The sequence below is a fragment of the Elephas maximus genome, chromosome 11 (genome assembly GCF_024166365.1).
Source record: "Elephas maximus indicus isolate mEleMax1 chromosome 11, mEleMax1 primary haplotype, whole genome shotgun sequence".
Taxonomy (NCBI): domain Eukaryota; kingdom Metazoa; phylum Chordata; class Mammalia; order Proboscidea; family Elephantidae; genus Elephas; species Elephas maximus.
The window spans coordinates 58,939,032-58,960,965 of NC_064829.1; the positions used below are offsets into that span (position 1 = coordinate 58,939,032).

At 47.6% G+C, this 21,934-nt stretch overlaps 1 protein-coding gene across 2 annotated transcripts; it reads right to left on the reverse strand.

Moving 5' to 3' along the window:
- Positions 1-215: 215 nt before the first annotated feature.
- On the reverse strand, positions 216-6,669 carry CXXC1 (CXXC finger protein 1). Of its 2 annotated transcripts, none has more exons than XM_049901195.1 (15): positions 5,794-6,669; positions 4,819-4,937; positions 4,616-4,716; positions 4,056-4,291; positions 3,791-3,967; positions 3,396-3,422; positions 3,071-3,316; positions 2,814-2,921; positions 2,467-2,651; positions 1,985-2,192; positions 1,796-1,906; positions 1,621-1,670; positions 1,403-1,499; positions 724-876; positions 216-641 (listed from the first exon to the last, which is right to left on the reverse strand). In XM_049901195.1, exons 1-15 carry the CDS (start codon positions 5,794-5,796, stop codon positions 495-497), a joined length of 1,968 nt encoding a protein of 655 aa, XP_049757152.1. In that variant the 5' UTR covers positions 5,797-6,669; the 3' UTR covers positions 216-494. The 2 variants fall into 2 exon arrangements, with proteins under 2 accessions (XP_049757152.1, XP_049757153.1); XM_049901196.1 differs by having other exon boundaries at positions 5,708-6,669.
- Positions 6,670-21,934: the final 15,265 nt, after the last annotated feature.

Sequence of the window (21,934 nt, forward strand, 5' to 3'; positions counted from 1 at the left end):
GACAGAGTAGAACTTCCCCTTAGGGTTTCCAAGGAGCGCCTGGTGGATTCAAACTGCCGCCCTTTCGGTTAGCAGCCATAGCTCTTAACCACTAGGCCACCAGGGTTTCCCCATGTACTACGGCCCCTCTTAAATACAGGTGTGCCACTGCCCATCTTCCCCAGGGGCTAGGGGTCACTGGTGCTGCCAGAGAGACAAGTTTGGAGGCCATCAGGAATTGTCTTCCTTGGTTTTTCCAAATTTTATTAACAAAAGTCAGGGATGGGGAGGCAATGCTTTACAGTCCACCCAGGCACAGAGCATGAAGAGACAGAGGGATAGACAGGGCCGAAGAAATTCTGAGACTCTCCAGTGGGTAGTCAAATGGTGGATGGGCACAGAGAGAAACTCCGGGCCCTAACAGAAACAACCGAATGGAGGAACAGACACATGGGTGATTCAGGCAGTTCCCCCGCCTGGAATGCAGGGTGTGAGGGGGCCTGGGCAGGTGAGGCTCAGCGGTCAGCACTGGATCGGAGGTCGGTCGTGAGCGGGTCATGCTGGATGGTTTGGTGCAGCATCAGGGCCAGTAACCCTGCCCGGTTTGTCATGGCTGTGCGTACATTGCGCTCCTGCTCAAATAGCTCATCTAGTTTGTACCACTGCCAAGGGAATAGATGGAGCCGTGAGAAGGGGCTCCTGAAGCCCAGCCTGCCCCTAGCCACATCCAGCATCAAAACCTACCACACGCACACGCTCCAGGTCCACTTCAGCACGCCGCAACTTCTCCCAGCAGTAATGGCGGTTGCATTGGCGCTTAGGCAGACGGCAGAAGTCACCTGTGAGCTCAAATACATCGCGCACAAGGGGGCACCCGCATACTTCATCGGCTGGCACCTGCAGGGAGACGGGGGTGGGGGTGAAGATGCATAGAGGGTGGTGAGGCAGGGAGGGGGGCAGGAATGGGGTATGGTCAGAGAGAGAAGAAGGAAAGAACGAAGAGAGCTCAGGCAAGAAGTAGGGGACAGTGAAGAGGCAGAGGAAAACAGAGAAATGGAGGATGAAGGGCAGAGAAAAGGAAAATAGAAGACAGTCACTAGAGTGGAAGAGTAGAAAGTGCTCAGGCAGGGAGGCACTAGGGACTGAGACGTCAAGCAAGGAGAAGATGAGTGGGAGGACAGGAGGAATGGGAGATGGTCTGGGAAGAAGAGGAAAAATGGAAGACAATGCAGGGAAAAGGTTAGGAATAGGAAGTACTGAGACAGGGAAAAGGAATGAAGGGTCATGATAGAGTAGAAGGAGTAGAAAGTGGTCAGGTAGGAAAAGGAAAGGAAGGGGGGAGGTCAGGAAGAAAGGGACAAATGTGAAGAAGTAAGGCAGGAAGGAGGGGCAGAAGAAGCAGGAAGTTGAGAGGGAACCTTACTTTGGGGTCCCGTGAGTGCTCTGGACATAGCACCTGGAGCCGTTTACAGTATGTCTTGCTCTGAGGATTGTAGACATCACAAAAGAGCCGAGTGGCCCTGGAGATTTGGAGCAGAGGGAGAGTGGTGAAGGAGGGTGGTTCCACCTAATGTTACCCAGACCACATCCTGCCCCAACCATTACTCCCCTCCTCTAACTCCACGTGGCGCCCACACTCACCCCTCAATGCGTGTGGGGTACATGGACCCAAAGGACGTCTGGCTCTCATACTGGAGAGATGAACACAAAAGGAAGGAAATGGATGTGGCTGGATGCCCTCCCAGACAACAAATCTGTCCCCTTGAGGCCCACTGATGTTCCCACACCATCCGCCCCCTCAGAATGACACCCTAACCTTGGCGTAGCAGCGTTCCATGTGGCGCAAGGCAACACGTGGGTTGATGGGGTGCCCACAGGAGACGCAGAAGATCTGCAGGTCTGTGTCGTCACTGTCGCCCTCGTTGCTCTGTATGGGGTGGAAAAACAATGAGGACAGGTAGGACCAGGTGCTGGGCCCTGCCATGCCACGCCCACACTTGCTCACCTCCTCATCCTCGCGCACAGCCTGCTGCTTGGCACGCAGAATGATGGCCTCGAGCTCGTGGAATCGGCGTTCCATTTCCTGAAGGCGAGTGCGGGCACTCTGCTGCTCACGGCGAATGCGTTCAAGCAGCTTCTTGCCGTGTTCCTCAGCAATGCAGGGGCTCTGCTGCCACTGCTGGATGCGCTGGGGGAGGATCTCATAGATGCGGCTGCAGGGACAGTGGGTGCGGTGTAGGCCGGGAAGGTGGCAAGTAACCAAGTAACAAGACAAGGAAGTGGGGTGATTAAAGGTGGCAGAATGGACGGATATCTGAATGATAAAATGGTAGATGAATGAGTAGGTGGACTAATGGATGGGTGAGTGAGTAGACAGGTAGGCAGGTGTTTGGTTGTATGAATGGTGGATAGATTATTGATTGGTGGACATACAGATGTGCTGGTCATGCCCTAGTCTGTACTCCCTGAACCCCTGAAATGACTCACTTGGCTGCCAGCTTCATGCCACAGTCATCTGAGCAATACTTGGAGCCGGGCTGTGCGGGACGCACACAGCCAGGCCCCAGGCACTGCGGTAGCGATGCAGGGTCCTTGGCATCAGTCCGCTCTGGGTGTTTCCATTTGTCTTTGTGCTTCTGTTTTTGTCGATGCCGCTTATATCTCTCCTCCTTCTATGGGCCAGGGCAGGGAAAGTCAGAGGGCAGGTGAAGTTAGCCCCAGACCCTACCATTCCACCCCTTCTGGCTCTTGCCTCCTATAGCCCCTGATCCTTGCCTCCCCACACCCCTGCCCTGGCCACTGCCTCCCATGTTTTAGTTCACCCCTTCCGTCACCTTCTTCTCAGACTTCTTCTCCCGGCGCTTTACATGCTTCACTTTCACTGCTCTCTTCCGCAGTGCGGGATCCAGGAATGGAGACTCCTCTGTGTCACTCATCCAGGGCTGCAAGCAGGGCATGCATTGATCCCTCCACCCTACTCATGACAACCCTGCCACATAATTTCCCAAATCAGTCTTCCATACCCTCTGCCTCCTTCTTCTCTGCTCTGTAACCTCCACCCTTCCACCATCGGACACTCCTGCCTGCTCACCAGGCCGTGGTCATCAAAGGCCCCAGCACAGAAGTCCTGGTACAGGTCAGGGTCCAGTGGTAGGTCCTCGTCTGAGAGTGGCTCAGGAGTGGCTGTAGCCTCAGGTGGCTCCTTGACCGCTGATGACACCACAGCTCCCTCGTCCTCACGGATGCGCCCCAGCTTCTGTGATGGCTGTGGCTGCTGCTGGGTGGGCAATGGCCGGCGGGGCCTTGGCAGGGACTCTGAGGGCGTCACCGGCGAGAGCTGCAGGGCAGAACCTCAGGACTGGCCCTGACCGCCCTGCCCGCATGCCCCCCACCCCACCCTGGGGGGCTGGACTCACCGAGGAAGGGAAGTACTTGTACGATTCCTGTGCCGGCAGGAGGAAGGCCCAGGTCAGCCCCAGGTGGATGGAGGTTGGCCCCACCCACCTAGCCCTGCCTTGCTTCCCTAGACACACCTGGCCCAATCCCACCCACCAGAACCTGCTCAGCCCTGCCCCACCTGCCTGACCACCTGGAAACACCTGGCCTCACCCTGCCCACTCAAATACATACAGGGCTATGGGATCTCCTGCCAGTCCAATACATCTGGTTATGCCCCATCTATCTGGACGTGTCAGGCCCCTTCCCACCTGCCTGGATACAACCCAATCCACCCATGCATAAACTGAACCAGCCGCTCCTGGACACAATGTCCCCACCCCACCTGACCCTGCCCAACTCCACCCATGCTCACCCGGGCCCGAAGCTGGCACTGGCGTAGCCGGCACTTCTGCCGGATCTTGTTGGGGCCTCCAAACTTCTTCATGTCCCGGCAGAAGTCACAGTGGCCACAGTCTTCAGTACGCCGGCACGCCTCACACTCACCGCACATGCGGGCTGACCGTTTGATCTGTTGCTGCTGCTGGTGATGCTGGGGAAGATGACAGGAATGAATCAGGAACCCATACAGGGTGCAGGATGGAACCATCCTATCCATCCCAACCACCAAAGTCACTCACCTGGCTGGGTGTGGGCACCAAGGGCTGTGGAGAGGCTTTGTGGGGTGAAGCAGAGCCCCGAGCAAGAATGGCCCCGACCCCTGTCCCAGACCCCACCCGGCGCTGCAGGTCTGGATCCGGGGCAGGCCTCTTGCGCCCTCCACCCTCATCCCGGGGCTCACTGCTGTCCCGCTCACTGCCGTCCCGCTCCCGTGACTTCTTGTGCCGGTAGCGGATCTCCAGTTTGGGGTCCTTCTCTGTCGGGGGGAGGATGGGGCCACTGGCAGTTCAGTATTGGGGGTGGTTTGGATGGTCCCGGAACTCTTTATTTTCCTTTCCTTCCCATACCACCCACCCGCTCCATCCCCCTGCTCCAGGGCAAAGCTGCTCCCTCTTGCAGGACCCTCTATTGTGGCTCACGATGGAGCCCCAGTTCCAGCTCACCACGGACCAACAATTGCTCTGCCCCCAGACACATCATCATTATTTCCCACACCCCCCTCCCATTGTGGTTCCCTCCTCCTCTTCCTCGCCCTTTGAAGCTCCACCTGCCTGCCCTGTCTATCCCACCTCCCCCTCACCTCGGCACTCCCGACAGTACCACTCCCGGATGGCTTTGGCCATCTTCTCAGTGATCCGGATGCAGTCCCCATGAAACCACTCATTGCAGTTGTCACACCCGCTGCAGAGGATGGGGCGGGTGGTGGAGAAGTGAGGGCCCAGGCCCCATCAGCATCACCCAACCCTGCCAGGTATCAACCCCACCCGCGTCTCCCCGGCTCACATCATGAAGCAGTTGATGTCTGGCTTGCGGCAGATGCAGTAGATGGGCGCATTCTCCCCATTCTCCGACTTGCTATCCTCCCCAGCATCTGGTGGCTCTGGGTCTGAACCGTCCCCCTCCTGTGGGATCCCCCATTATGACTCCTCAGAGAACCCCCAAAATGGCACCACTCCCCCTCATTACAACTCTTATCATGCCTCGCCACAGATACCCATGGCTTTGCTGAGAACTACCATCATGCCTCCCCATAAGTTTCTCCACTATGGTCCTTATAGACCAGGCAGGATTTTGTTCTGTTGTACATAAGGTCACTATTAGAACCGACTTGACAGCACCTGACAACAGCAGCATGGTCCTTACAGACCCCCCCGTAACACCTCATTACTGCCTATAGACCCTTTTTATTCTACCCCAGACCTCCCATCACTCATGCCACTGACACCCCATGACTTTAAACACAAACCCTCATAAAGGCTCATCACAAACATCCTAGTACTCGCCATATACTGCCTCCTCCGTGGCTCCCCACAGACTTCCACCACGGGTTCTCACAGACACCCCGTGATTTACCACACAAACTCCTCATCATTGTTCTCCACAGATTTCCCACTATTTACTCCACACACCCTCCTCACGCCGCACTACAGACCGTCCGACACGGCTCATCACAAACTCTTTATCACTCTGTCCAAAGAACCCCTCATCACGGTTCTCCACAGAACCGCCATCAGTGATCCCCACTAACCTCCCATTATGGACCCCCTTCTGGCCCCTCACAGTACTTTCATCATGGCTCACCACAGACCTCCGTCGTTCTTCCCAAAGGACCCTCTGAGGCTCACCACAGACCCCCCCATCATTCCGCCCACAGGCTCCTGTTATAGCTCACCACAAACTCCCATGCGTCTGTCGTCGGACTTCACCATTACGAACCTCACCGACCTCTACCGCAGAACTCCCTGGACTGGTACTCACCATATCTCCAATTCCCAAGCACCCGCTCGCAACCTCGGCCAGCGACAAGGTAACCTGCACAGACCACTCCGCGGCGTCCGCGGCCGTTGCAAAGGCGACTAGAACCACTTCCGCTTCTGGTCGCGCCAACCGGGCACCGTACCCTATTGCGCAGGCTCCGTACGGCGGCTCCGCGGCAAACAAGCTATACGCCCGCCTAGAGCCCTGAATGGCTCTTAGGAGCCGCCATCTTGACTATCGAGTCCGTAAGGCGACCGAGTCCGTAAGTTCCCGTGAAACATGGCAGCGCCTGTATGGCAGCTTTCCTCTGGGGGCTGCCACCTTGTCGGTCGAATCCGTACGCTGACCGCCTGTACTGTATCGACGTTAACAAGCAATATGGCCTCACCTACTGCGCGAATTCCATGAAGCCGCTGTCATCTTGGAGTCTGATTCCGTAACCTGGCCGAGTTCATAAAGTCACAGGCACCATGGCAGCGCCCTAGTTGTGGCTACCGCAAAGGCGCCGCCATGTTGACAGTTGACTCCGTACAACGACTGTTTGTAGTGCAGTGGCCAAGCGGCCTCTGAGGAAACGGATCAGATGAAACCTTTCATTCATTCCTCCACTCAATCACTTTTCCTTTCCACATGCGTTAATGGGGAGCCAACAGGTTATATGGATCGCGTTAGGAAGGCAGTCAGTCCTCCCCGTTACATCTCTGACTTCACCTCACAGAAATTTTCTTCTTCACGCTTCCTCACTATTCCTCAAATTAGCCAGGCGCGGGTCAGCCTCTGGGCCTTTGCTGTTTTTACAGGAACAGCCTCGCCCTGGTGGCGCAGTGGTTAAAGCGCTCGACTGCTAACCTAAATGTCAGCAGTTCGGCTGTCAAAGCTTAAAATTGAGCATGATCTGTAAATAGAGACGTAACCCCCTTGTGGGCGGGGCGGGGGAGGTGTCTGACCTCTACATTCACAAGGGAGGAGAACCAATAGGAACAAGCTAAGACTGATTCCTACGAGGTGGAAGTCTGACATGCCTCCACCCTCCAACCTTTTTACCAATTCTGACACCAACTGTCCCCTCCCAGGACACTCTTTACTTCTCTTTGGGTTTGATAACTTGTTGCAATGACCACACAGAACTCGCAGACAATACTCACGCTTATGGTGTTTATTAGGGAAGTAACCGATTACAATTCAGGCTCTTGAATGCTCAGGACACAGTTCTTCCATAAGGACAGCCTCATTTCAGACTCTCTGGCCCCTCAGACTCTTGGCCTCTCCAACCTCTTGGCCTCTTGCTGGTCCTTTGGCTTTTGCTCTGCTCAGGCGAGTGTTACAAACTCTTTTAGCTCTGTTGATAAATGCCCGGGGGGCACCCCACTCTGCCAATAAGCCTTGTGCCTCACCGTGTTCAGCTCTAGCTCCTTTGGCTGGGAAGCCCCACTGCAGCCTTCTTGCGCTGGTCTCCTAATTTCTGCCATCTTGCAAGTCTCTCACTGTCTTCCATGTTACAGCTCCTTTCTGTCTCCTGGATGTAGGAAGTTCTCAGCTCAGGGATCCTGGATCCAAAAAATAGCCTCTGCTCCTGGCTCTTCTTTCTTGGTGGTGTTGAGATCTTCTCTTCTTGCCTCTGGGATGGCTCATTTTAAGCCTAGAGGGATGGCAAAATTGACCAATTCTCTCATTAGGGTGCCATATACCTTATTTGCATGATCCCACCTACACAAGGGTGCCATGCACATTATTTACATTATTAGCAAGCTATCCAATTCCTTTGGTGGGACACAAGCACCTCATTTACATAGTCCCACCCTGTCATTTGGTGAGAGCTCCAAAAACTACGGCTAGAAGGGCCATACTAAATAATTCACTGTGCCACAAGAGAACAATAGTTTTATTGAGGACTAGAACGGTTCAAAACAGGCAGCACAAAGCAAGTGCAAAGTGCTGCAGAGGGGTTATGTAGAGAGGGATTTTTACATACAGTTTAGAGCAATGAACAAATCTTGACATCAGCTTATCTATTTTAACATTCTTTCTGAGAAAGATCTGCACAAGCAATCTTTCAAAGTACAGTCACAAGACCCCCTCTTTAGGTAACATTTTGCCATATGTTTAACCACATTCTTGCTCCCTCCTTGACTGCTCAAGTAGGGTAGTTAAAACTTTACAAAAGTGGAAAATTCCATCCACAATCTAAAAGCAGAAGTGAAGGTTAGAAGCAAAATAGAGTCTGATTCAAACCTGTGTCAGCCACCTTAGTTATGCCAAGCACCTTAGATTTTTAGGGTGCACTCACACAGAGCTCACCAGGTGCTCCACAGGAGAAAGATATGGCAGTCTGCTTCCATAACGATTTACAGCCTTGGAGAAAAAAAGAAAAGGCCACATAAATCAGAGACTACATCAGCCTGAGACCAGAAGAACTAGATGGTGCCCAGCTATAACTGATGACTGCCCTGATAGGGAGCACAACAGAGAATCCCTGATGGAGCAGGAGAACTGTGGGATGCAGACCTCAAATTCTCGTAAAAAGACCAGACTTAATGGTCTGACTGAGACTGGAAGGACCCCAGAGGCCATGGTCCCCAGACCTTCTGTTAGCCCAAGACTGGAACCATTCCCAAAGCCAACTCTTCAGACAGGAATTGGACTGGACTATAAGATAGAAAATGATACTAGTGAGGAGTGAGCTTCTTGGCTCAAGTAGACACATGAGACTATGTGGGCAGCTCCTGTCTGGAGGGGAGATGGGAAGGCAGAGGGGGACAAAAGCTGGCTGAATGGACACAGGGAATACAGGGTGGAGAGAAGGCGTGTGCTGACTCATTAGGGGGAGAGCAACTAGGAATACATAGCAAGGTGTATATAAATTTTTGTATGAGAGACTGACTTGATTTGTAAACTTACCTTAAAGCACAATAAAAATCATAAATAAATAAAAGATTTACAGCCTTGGAAACCCCATGGGGCAATTCTACTCTGTCCTAGAGGGTCACTACCAGTTAGAATTTACTCAATGACAACAGGCTAGGTTTTGGTTGTTCTTACCCTCAGAATCATTCATGAGCAATGATGGAAGACCTTAAATGATGATGAGTGTGGGTCCTAGTGAGAAGTGGCCAGATCAGAAGTAGATTTTGAAGTCACAGTCAGCCAATGTCACCAAGTCCTCCCCTCCACCCCTACTGCCATAGGCTGCAGATGTCCACTTTGATTTTCTAGTTTAGTTGGGGTCTCCCAATATTCTCTTGGAGCCTTGGGGGCACAGTGGTTAAGAGCGTGACTGCTAACCAAAAGGTTAGCAGTTTGAATTCATCAGCCACTCCTCGGAAACCCTATGGGGTAGTTCTACTCTATCCTATGAGTTGAAATTGACTCGATGTCTACAGGTTTTTAATATTCTCTCCTGTAAAGGTTTTTTTTTTTTTTTACTTAAATTGGGTACAATATTCATTAAAAAAAAGAAATAGAGCTACCATATGACTCAGCAATCCAACTGCTGAGAATATACACAAGGGACTTGAAAGCAGCCACTGGAAGAGATGTAAACCAGTGTTCACTGCAGCACTATTCACAATAGCCAAAAGGTGGAGACAACCTAAATGTCCATCAATGAATGAATGGATAAACAAAATGTAATACATGCATACTATGGGTTATTACTTGTCTTTGTCATCTAGTGCTGCTGTAACAGAAAGACCACAAGTGGATGGCTTTAACAAAGAGAAATTCATTCTCTCACAGTTTACCCATTGCCATCAAATTGATACTGACTCATAGAAAACCTGTAGGACAGAGTAGAACTGCCCAATAGAGTTTCCAAGGAGTGGCTGGTGAATCCAAACTCCCAACCTTTTGGTTAGCAACCTGAGCTCTTAACCACAGTTTAGGAGGCTAGAAATTCAGTTTCAGCACTAGGGGAAGGCTCTCTCTGTTGGTTCTGGGGAAGGTCCTGGTCATCAATCTTCCCCTGGTCTAGGAGCTTCTCAGTGGACTGGTCCTGGGTCCAAAGGACACACTCTGCTTCTGGCACTACTTTCTTGGTGGTATGAGATCCCCCTACGTCTCTGCTTCCTTCTCTCTTCTATATCTCAAAGGAGATTGACTCAAAACACAAGCTAATCTAGTAGCTTGAGTTCTGCCTCGCTAATATAACTGCCTCTAAACCTGACACATTAACATCATAGAGGTAGGACTTACAACACATAGGAAAATCATCAATGACAAAATCGTAGACAATCACACAATACTGAAAATTATGACCTAACCAAGTTGACACACATTTTGAGGGGGACACAATTCAATTCATAACACTACTCAACCAGAAAGAAAAAGGATGTCCTGATATATGCTTGTGGTATGATGGATCTCTTTTTTGTAGCCTTTCCCGCCATGGTCTTGTAACTCCTACAAAACGATTGGGTTGGACTATTAAAATAAGGTGCTTGTGATTCACCAAGGGGATTGGACAACTTGCTAATAATGCAAATAAGATGAATGGCAACCTTGTTGGGGTGGGAACATGCAAATAAGGTGTATGGAACACTAACAAGAGGATTGGTTGATTTTGCCATCCCACTGGGCTTAAAATGAGCCATCTCAGAGGCAGAAAAGGGCACCTCACTACCACCAAGAAGAGATGGAAGCAGAGCACGTCCTTTTGAACCCAGGTTCCCCACACTTACAGCCTCCTAGACCCAGGAGACAGAAAGAGAGAGCTATAACACTGAAGATGGCTCAAGGCTGTGAGAAGCAGCAGCAGAAAAACGGCAGCAGCAGAACCAGGAGACCTGCGTGAGATGGCACAATGGGCTTCTTGGCCCAGGGAGCAAGGCAGTTACAGTCAGTGCGCCAACCTACACAGTGAGAGAGATAAGTGTCTTCAGCCAGGAGGCTTACTGGCAAAGTAGGGTTCCTCTGGGTACTTGTCGTCGGAGCTAGGCTTACTGACCCACAGAGCTAGAGAGCTGAGTACCTTTGGGCTGAGATTTACTGGCAGGGTGGGGTGCCTCTGGGCACTTACTGGTAGAACTAAAAAGCTTTGTAACACTTGCCTGAGCAGGGTAGAGGTGAGGTTGAGAGTCTGAGGGGCTGAGGGCCAGAGAGTGGCCTGTCTGTGGGCACAGTTGGGAAGAAGCTGTCCTGATGGAAGAACTGTATCCTGAGTCATTCCTGATCCTGAACTGTAACCTGTTACCCCCCTAATAAATCCCATAATTGTAAGTATTGTCTGTGAGTTCTGTGTGGCCTTTACAATGAATTATCAAACCCAGCAGAGAGGTAGAGAGTGCTGTGGGAAGGAAGGCTGGTGTCAGAATTGGTAAAACGATTGGAAACAGAGGTTTGTCTGACCTGCGTCTCATGGGAATTAGCCTTGGACTGCTGATGCTGATAATGAGTCTCCTTCCCCTCGTGAGGTTAGAGGAGGTCAGATGCCCCCACCACCCCATTCTGACAATGCTACAACATAGGTGGAGCTTCAGGCCATTATGTGGAGTGAAATAAGTCAGTCACAAAAGAACAAATACTGTATGAACTCATTTATATAAAAAGACAAATGTATAGAGACTACAGTTTATTAGTGGTTACCAGGAGCAGGAGGGAAGGAGAAAGGCGAAGTTTTTGCTTACGGAAAATTCACCATTGATTAAGAGTATTGGTTGCACAGCCTTCCTCTCTTTCACTCACCCTTTACTTTACCCAGCATGATGTCCTTCTTCAGGGACTGGACCCTCCTGATAACTTGTCCAAAGCATGTCAGATGAAGTCTTGCCATCCTCCCTTCCAAGGAGCATTCTGGCTGATTTGTTCATATTTCTGGCAGTTCATAGTATATTCAATATTCTTCTCCAATACCATAATTCAAATGCATCAGTTCTTCGGTCTTCCTTATTCATTGTCCAGCTGAAAACACCATGGCTTGGATCAGGCACCCGTTAGTCCTTAAAGTGACATCTTTGCTCTGTAACACTTTAAAAAGGTCTTTTCCAACAGATTTGCCCAATGCAACGCATTGTTTGATTTTTTTGACTGCTGCTTCCATGAGAGTTGATTGTGGATCTAAGTAAAATGAAATCCTTGGACAACTTCAATATTTTCTCTGCTTATCATGATGTTGCTTATTGGTCCAGTTGTGAGGACTTTTGTTTTCTTTATGTTGAGTTGTAATCCACACTGAAGGCTGTGGTCTTGGATCTTCATCAGTAAATGCTTCAAGTCCTCTTCACTTTCAGCAAGCAGGGTTGTGTCATCTGCATATTTCAGGTTGTTAATGTGTCTTCCTCCAATCCTGATGCCCTGTTCTTCATACAGTCCAGTTTCTTGGATTATTTGCTCAGCATACAGACTGAACAGGTATGGTGAAAGGATACAATCCTGATGCACACCTTTCCTGACTTTAAACCACGCAGTATCCCCTTGCTCTGTTTGAATGACTGCCTCTTGGTTGACGTACAGGTTCCTCAAGAGCACAATTAAGTGTTCTGGAATTCCCATTCTTCTCAACGTTATCCATAATTTGTTATGATTCACAGCTGAATGCCTTAGCATAGTCAATAAAACACAGATGAACATCTTTCTGGTATTTTCTGCTTTCTGCCATGATCCATCTGACAGCAGCAATGATATCCCTTGTTTCATGTCCTCTTCTGAATTCAGCTTAAATTTCTGGCAACTCCCTGTTGATGTACAGTTACAACTGCTTTTGAATGATCTTCACTAAAATTTGACTTGTGTATGATATTAGTGGTATTGTTCAATAACTTCTGCGTTCTGTTGGATCACCTTTCTTTGGAATGGGTACAAATATGGATCTCTTCCAGTCCATTGGAGGTATGGGGAAGAGTATATGGATAGACAGCTCTGAATGGGCCACCAAAGGGTGATCTTGGCAGAGGAGAATTTTAACAATCAAGTGGATAGGATGATGCGTTCTGTGGAAACCAGTCATCCTCTTTACCAGGCACTCCAATCATTGCACAATACACTCATGAAAAAAGTGGCCATGGTGGCAGGGATGGAGATTATGCATGGGCTCAGTAACATGGACTTCCACTCACACAAACCAACTTTGCTACAGCCACTGCTAAGTACCCAATCCGCCAGCAGCAGAGACCAACACTGAGCACTCGATATGGTACTATTCCTTTGAATTCATCAGCCCCTGAAGCTATACGAGTCAGGAGAAGCCTCCAGCCTGAGGCCTGACCCATGAACTTGGGACCTGCCAGCCTTTACAACTGTGTGAGCCATTTCTTTGAGAGGAATCTCTCTTTCTCTCCACTGACTTTGCTTCTCTGGAGAACCCAGCCTAAGATAGAGGGTGAAAATGGTTGCACAACTTGAAAAATGTAATCAATATCACTGCATTGTACATGTGGAAATTATTGAATTAGTGTATATTTTGCTTTGTATACTGCAGTGCAGTGAATTACTTAATATGGCCCTTCTATCCATGCATGGTCTTGTGATTCCTGCAAAAAGATTGGGTGGGACTATGCAAATAAGGTGCTTGTGGCCTACCAAGGGAACTGGACAGAATTGTTAATGCAAATATGGTGCATGGCACCCTTGTGGAGGTGGGACCACGCAAATAAGGTGTATGGAACCCTAATGAAGGGATTGGTCAGTTTTGCCATCCTGCTAGGCTTAAAAGAGAGCCAATCTCAGAGCAGAGGGGGGACCTTACTACCATCAAGAATGAAGAGCCCAGAGTGGAACACATGCTTTGAACACTAGGTCCCTGCACTGAGAACCTCCTAGACCCAGGAGACAATGGGATCTGTAACACTGGAGATAGTACAAGATCACAAGATGCAGCAGCAGAGAAATGGTTGCAGCAGTACCAGGAGACCAGCCTGAGACATCATGGTGAGCTTCCCAGCCTGTAGCATGAGGTGGCTACAGTGGGCGAGGCCACACATGGAGGGAGAGAGCTGAATGCTTTCTGGCCGAAGACTTGCTGGCAAAGTGGGGTACCTCTGGTTACTTGTTAGCAGTGCTAAGAAGCTTTGTTACACTTGCCTGAGCAGGGCAGAGGCCCAGCTGAGGGGACGAGGGGATGAGGCAGAGAGAGAGGCCTCCCTGTGGGCATAGCGGAGAAGCTGCCCGGGCCAAAAAACTGTATCCTAAGTTTTTCCTGATCCTGAATTGTAACCTGTTACTTCCCTAATAAACCGCATAATTGGGGGCTGATACTAATGATTCTTTGTGCCTCCTGAAGTTAGACAAAGTCAGACACCCCCACCATGCCATTTTTTGCATACACTTTCAACAACAATAACAAATATAAAAAAGCAAAATAAATTATGTGCAATAGTTTGCTGTTAAAAAAAAATCTGTACAGGTCAGAGAGCTAGAAGTCTCCTCAGCTGTGAAATGGAGGTACTGATCTAACCTGAGTGACCATAGAGGCCAAAAGAGGTACATATTAGCTCCCACCCCATCCCCTGCCCCCGTATGTAGTAATGCAGGAGTCATGGTCATTCACTGTCTGTGTCCACATTCAAAGTAAGAAAAGACATGCCTTGGTTTATTTTGAAGTGAGGAGAAGGATCTGGGGAATGTTAAAATTTTCACCTGTGGCTGATAGTTTTTCTGGATTTCCTGCCTCTGAACATGAGTTGCTACTGGTGATTCTGCTGCTCAAGGCTTAAAACCAAAAAACCAAACCCACTGCCGTCAAGTCCATTATGACATTTTTTTTTTTCATTTTTTCTCACAGTCTCCTCACTTCTGACACCCAACTGCAGAATTAGGAGATCCCCAAGACCCACCTTTACTTCTGACACAAGTTACAAGCTCCGGGATCTCTAAGAACACTCTCAGTTTCTATAATTTGTTTGAAGGACTCACAGAACTCCCTGAAAGGACTCACAGAGCCCCTTAAAGCAGCTATACTCACAGCTATGGTTTATTACAGGGAAAAGATACAGATTGAAATCATCCAAAGGGAGAGATTCATAGGGGAGTATCCAGGAAGGTTCTAAATGCAGAGCTTTCAGTTTTCTTCTCCCTGTGGAGTTACGGATAGCATTAGCTCCTCCTGGTAATGATATGTGTCAATAAGTTGGAGTATTACCAACCAAGGAAGCTCATCTGAACTTTGGTGTTCATAATCTTTATTGGAGCTCCATCAAGTAGGCAGGCACCTTTGACTAACCACATGTCTGATCTATTTCTAGCCCTCAAGAGGTCAAGTTGATACTATGTAACCCAAACCCTAAATCACATTTTTAGACTTCCTGGCCTGGCCAGCCCCCATCCTAAGACTATTTGATGTGGCCAGGCCCAGCCCTAAATCACACTGTTAGACTATTCAAGTGTTAGATTACCCAAGGCTCCAGGCAAACAAAAACACACTTATGAGGCATGACATTCCAAGGGCTTAGAGACTGCCTCCCAGACCCAGGTCTATACACAGATACAAAAATCATTAACAAAATGAATCCAGAAATTAAAAAAAAGGATAATACATCTGTCATGGATTGAATTATGTCCCCCAAAAATATGTGTATCAATTTGGCTAGGCCATGATTCCCAGTATTGTGTGATGGTCCACCATTTTGTCATCTGATGTGATTTTCCTACATATTGTAAATCCTATCTCTGACGTTGATAAACTGGGATTAGTGGCAGTTATGCTAATGAGGCTATACTCAATCTACAAGATTACATTGTATCTTGTGCCAATCTCTTCTGAGATATAAAAGAGAGAATGGAGCAGAGAGACATGGGGACCTCAAACCACCAAGAAACAAGAGCCAGGAGACTAATGAGTCCTTTGGACCCTGGGTTCCTGCACGGAGAAGACCAAAGGAAGATTGAGGTCCTCCAGAGCTGATGGAGAAAGTCTTCCCCTGAAGCTGACACCCCAAATTTAGACTTTTAGCCTACTAGACTGTGAAAGAATAAATTTGTTAAGGTGTGAAAAAACAACAACAAAAAACCACTGCCTTTGAGTTGATTCTAACTCACAGTAACCCTGTTAATTCCTTAATAAGCCCGTTAACTGTAAGTATGGTCTGTGAGTTCTGTGTGACCATTGCAGTGGATTAACAAATTCAGAAGAGAAGTAGAGAGTGCCACGGGAGGGACAATTGGTGTCAGAATTGGTAAAAAGGTTGGAGGGAAGAGGTATGCCTGATCTTTTTCTCACAGGAGTCAGCCTTGGGCTGTTGATCTTGATTCTCCTTCCCCCTGGTGAAATTAGATGAGGTCAGATGGCACCCTGCCGTGCCATTTTTACAAGTGATGAGACTGGGAGCATTCTACATTTTTGCAAATGTCTTCTGTGGTGCAATGAATTATTTAATATGGCCCCTCAAGCCATAGTCTTTGTGACTTCCACACATGACTGGGTGGGACTATGCAAATAAGGTATATGGAACCTGTGACGATAAAGTTATGTGTCAACTTGGCTGGGCCATCATTTTCAGTGGTTTGGCAGTTATGTAATGATGTAGTCATTCTCTATCTTTTGATCTGATGTAATTATCCTCCGTTTTGTGATGTGTTGTTATAAATTCTAGCCTCTATGCCTGTGGTTGTGGTCCTATTTGTGAGTGCTGTGTCCGTTAAGTTAATGAGGCAGGATTAGGGTGGGATGTATCTTGAGTCACTGCCTTACTAGAGGATGTGACTCAAGTCACCACCCTTACCACTCCTATTCAAGTCACACCCTTACTTAAGGCATACCTTTTATCTTATAAGAGCTAAAAGGAGAGAGAAGTGAGCCGGAGGTGGGGTGGGGGGCTGGGGGGAGTGGAAGAATACCTCACTACCACCAAGAAAGGAGAGCTAGGCGTGGAGCATATCCTTTGGACCTGGGATCCCTGCACTGAAAACCTCTAGGCCTGGGAGACAAAGAGAGCTGTAACACTGGAGACAGCAAGAGGCAGTGGAACCAGGAAATAGGCAGGAGACAGCGAGGTGGGCTTCCCAGCCCATGGATTGAGACAGCTGAGTGTCTTTGATGAGAAGGCTTGCTGGCAAAGTGGGGTGCTTCTGGGCACTTGGTGGCAGAGCTTTGCCGACCCATGGAGCTAGAGAGCTGAGCACCTTCAGACCAAGGCTTACTGGAAGAGTGTGTTGACCCTGGGCACTTAATGGCAGAGCGAAAGAACTCTGAAATGCTTGCCCAAGATATCAGGGGCTGGGCCAATGGGCCAGAGAGAGGCCTACCTACAGGCATAGCTGAGAAGAGGCTATCCTGATGAAAAAATTGTATCCTGAGTCATTTCTGAACCTGAATTGTAACCTGTTACTTTCCTAATAAACATAATACCTGTGAGTATGGTCTGTGAGTTCTGTGTGGCCACTGCAAGGAATTATTGAAGCCAGAAGAGAAGTAGAGAGTGCCATGGAAGGGATAGCTGGTGTCAGAATTGGTAAAGACAGCAGAGAGAGGAAGTATGTCTGATCTCTGCCTCACAGTAATCAGTCTTGGGCTATTGATCTTAACTCTCCTTCCCCTTTGTGAAGTTAAAGGAGGTCAGACCCCCCTACCATGCCATTGTTACATCTTTAATGTATGGATTACTAGAAGACAGCTGAATCTCATATCTCCTTCTTTATTCAATCTATAGTGCTATGTCTTTTTGGTTTACTTTTATGAAGAAAATCTAATTCACCCAAATAGGTAGTTGGAAAAGTGAGTAGTTATTTCAATAGTGTTTTTAGGTAATAGTAGACATTCTTGGTTGATACCACACCAAAACATGAGAAGTTGATATTTTCTTAAGCATTAATTGCAATGTGGACTCTAAAACATTATTAATACACTTTTTATACTATGTTACATTGAAATCTATAGATGTATCTTACACTTCGAATGAATCTTTTGCTCATGCATGATTTTGCAATTTCATGCATTGGTCTTTGGGAAAATATTGGTTTACTGACTTATGCAAATTTCCCAAATGTTGACAAATTTCATTACGGTACATTTCAGTACTTAAAAAAAAAATGACATTTGTTAGTATCACCACTGAAGCCTCTAACTATGAGGAAGCTGTGAAGGTCATGGTGGTGGATATCCATTTTACTGAATTCTATTTTTTTTTTTTTAATGAAAGCTCTAATTTTATCATTGGCAACAAATGTCATCAATTGTTTTCTTTGAAGTGACCGTTTCTCTTGGTTCATTTTTGAGACAATGTCTGTCAAGTAACCAAATCTCAAAAACCATAGTTTGTCAATTGTTCTTTCAGGAAAAAATGGTCTTCAAGAAAAAAGCACCTAGTTCAGCTCAATCACAGACACACTTTTCCTCAGACACCCTCATACTTTGGTATAGCTTCATGTTTCCCATTCCATCATACATAATATTGCAAAGATGTTTTTTCAAGGATTGAGACTTAATGGGTCCCTGATGGTGATAAGGGCTCGGCTGCTAACCAAAAGGTGGGCAGTTGGAATCCACTAGCCTCTCCTTGGAAACCCTATGGGGCAGTTCTACCCTGTCCTTTACCATCACTAAGAGTCCAAATCAACCCCACCACAATGGGTTTTGAGATTTAATTTTAATTGCTTCATCAGAGACATACTTAAATGGTACTGGATTTTCTTTTTCTGGGAGTATATGTGGTAAGCAATACAGCAAATGAGGAGCCCTGGTGGCACAGCGGTTAAAGTGCTCAGGTGTAACGGAAAGCTGAGCAGTTATAAACCACCGGGGGCTCTGCAGGAGAAAGATGGCAGTCTGCTTCGGTAAAGATTTACAGCCTTAGAAACACTGTGGGGTTGTTATGACAGTGGATAATACAGCCAATACTCGGAATATTTGGAGCAACTGCCTTGATTTTGTTATGGTGTTTGCAGTTTTATCAAACATTGCTTTTACCCTACTGGTGCAAACATCAGTGCAATGAAAAATCCTAGAAAAAAAACACCTTAATATTATTACGAAAAGGTTTGATCTTACAACCATCCTGAAAACATCTCAGGGATTCCAGGCGTTCTCAGACCACACGTTGAGACCTGATTTTCTATACTACATATGTTAACATTAATCAAATACTGTTGAATACTGCTTACTGATTAAGAGGAAGTAATCTTGTGGTTCTAACTAAACTGGAACCTCTCAAAGGTATAGATACGCGCTTTTACTTTTTCAGTAGCCACACACTATCTACCTGGTGCCAAGAGAGAAATGTTGGCTAGTTGATATAATCATGCTTGTTGGGATTTTCAAGGATCATCAACAGTTACCTATCTTTCTGCAGGTGACTTAGGAAGATAAGAGAATCAAAAATTGCTAGATAACAACAAAAAAGTTTTAAAATGGGAAGAGAAATTCATGTTTGAAACACATTAATGAAAAAGCTCAGGGTCCGGCACACCCCCCCCCCCACCAACTCCCACGTTAACTACGATTACCACCTTCGGAGTAGGGCTCCTCATCTCTGAACAAAGTGAAGGGCTGACTTTATATTTTTGTGTTTTTCCGGAAGTGCTCTGCGCAAAGAAGGAAGACCCTTTCGTGAGGAACCGGAAGTGGGCTCATTCACCATGGCAACCGAGGACGCCAGCACTGGCGACTTCCTACGGAGATAAGGAGCTGAGTTTGCGCAGTCTTTGTCTTACATTTGCCCGCGCCCCCAATCTCTGTTCGCGGGGTCTACGGTTCCACTGGGTTCGGCTAGAAAGGCGAAGACTCTGGAGATAGGTTGTGGTGAATGCTACAACATCCTTGCCCACGAGAAACTCACGATGTAGTTGGAGAAATGCTATGAAACCTAACAATTTCAATAATTTTTAAAGTAACCAGTAATTAAAAAAAAAACAAAAAAACAGTAATAGAATGATACAAATTTCAGGAAAACCCGTCAATCTGATGAGATCAAGGGAGTTTGCCTGCAGAGGGAATTACTAAGCTGAATTTTGAAAGATGATTGAGAATTATTCAGATAGGATAAAAGGGGCTTGTAGGCTGCAGGACATTCTAGACTGAAGAACATCTTGAGCAAGATGTAGCGGTGTCAAGCAATATGCTTTGCTGTCAGGGTGGGGGTTAAGGGGCACACTAAAGAGGCAACCTCCACAAACAAACAGACAAACAAAAACTATTCCTGTGGGATAAACTGCCAGCAAGAGGGGCTGGGAACTGAGTTGGGTGAGGTAGGCAAGGGCCAGGACAATGGTGAACCTGTATGTTGTTGTGATTGAATTGTATCCCCGCCCCCCCCCCGCCAAAAAAAAAGATATGTTGAAGTGCTAACCCTTGGCACCTGTGAATGTTACCGCAAATCGCGGATTCGAGCAGCCTGCCGCAAAGCCAATACTGGGACAGGAGGAGGTAAGCAGCAAGAGGGCTTTATTGAACACCCGTGTACAAGAGACAGAGAGGGTTAAATTTCTCTCAAATTGTGTCTAAACCTAGAGGACTAATTGGAGGATTTTTATAGGGGAAAGGTCTGGGTTTAGAGGTTTTCAGGAATGTTGGTTTTTCTTTGAGGTAGACACAATGATATTGAAGTCCTGCAAGTCTCTTCATGCCATCCTGGTTCCTGTCACAAGATGGATCTAAGCTTTGTTCAGCTACCTCGGTTTTGTGTATTTTTTTTCTTTGGGAGAGGAACATAGTTTCATCAGCACCTAAAAATTGATTACCTTATTTTTCTTTAAAGGAACAATTGTGGGACAGATTCCAGAGCAGGTAATTACGTTTCAAAGACTAGCTTCTACAGTTATACCAAAACATTAGAAAATATATTCTCTCTACTTCAATACTAAAACACTAAAGAAAATATGTTTTCTGTACTTCATGAACGTGACCCTTTTTGTAAATAAGATCTTTGAGATGTTACCAGTTAGGTTAGCATGAGATCATACCAGAGTAGGGTAGGTCCTAATCCTATCTGAGTGGTGTCTTATACAAGAGGAGAACAGGTAAAGAGAGTTAGACAAGAGGAAGATGCCATGTGAAGATGCATCTACAAGCTAAGAAATGCCAAGGATTTCCAGGAGCCACCAGAAGGTAGGAGAGAAGCATGGAACAATTTCTGTCTGAGCCCTCAAAAGGAATCAACAGAGCTAATACCCTAATTTGGACTTCTAGTCTCCAACACTATGAGGCAACAATTTCCCTTAAAGCCACACACCTTCTGGTGTTTTGTTCTGGCAACCCTGGGAAACTAAGACATATGTCATGCTAAGTAACCCAGGCTTTCATTTGAAGGTGATAAGGAGCATGCAGGCATTTTTGGCAGGGAAGCATTGAGTCCTGCCACAATCACCCTGCTCACCCCTGACCATCATGTCTCAGCCCTTCCTGGTCTGATTTTTCTCCTGTCAGCTGAACCCCAGTTCTGACCCTATTCTTCTCAGCAATAACAAATCTGAGTGTGATGATTCATAAAAGACATTGCTGTCTGTCAATTCCAAATTTGCCATGAACATCTGTGGGGGCAGCCAGAATGGAAGGACAGGACCAGGAGCTGGGCAAGGCCAGAGCAGCACAATAGATAGTGGGCCAGACAACGCAGAAATTGGATCCTTTAGAGGAACTCACCAAATAACACATCCATTGAGGCCTAGAGGGAGGCTGCCTTGTAGTGGGACAGGGCTGGAAGTGTGCGCCGTCACCATGGGAAGCAAGGACGCAGGAACTCTCTGGCTCTGTCTTCTCCCTCTTCTCCTTCCGGAATGCCTCGGGGTTAAAGCCTTCTTAACCAGAAAAAGTCCAGGACTTAATTACAATTCCTTTATTATCTGCAGGAAACCCTGGTGGTGTAGTGTTTAAGAGCTACCGGGTTGGCAGTTCGAATCCACCAGGCGCTCCTTAAAACTCTACGGGACGTTTCTACTCTGTCCTTTTGGGTCACTATGAGTCGAAATTGACTCGACAGCAACGGGTTTGGTTTCTTTGTGGGGGGGGTTATAATTTGCAATTTATATACTATAAAAAAAAAATAGTAAGTATAAAGTCCTCGGCAGATCGCATCTGATTTAAAAGCACGCAGTTGAGGCTTCATAGTACGTGGAGACGTTTTTGATACTGTGCTCTTTATTGCACCGGCTTAAATCAGAGGGTGTGCGGGAAGGCATGCCACTTTGGAGCTGGCTAGAGGGGTCTAGCGGCCGCCAAGGGAGCGATTACGGGTCCCCTTCCTCTCAAGACCGGAAGCAGCCGCAGCCTCGGTCCCGCCTG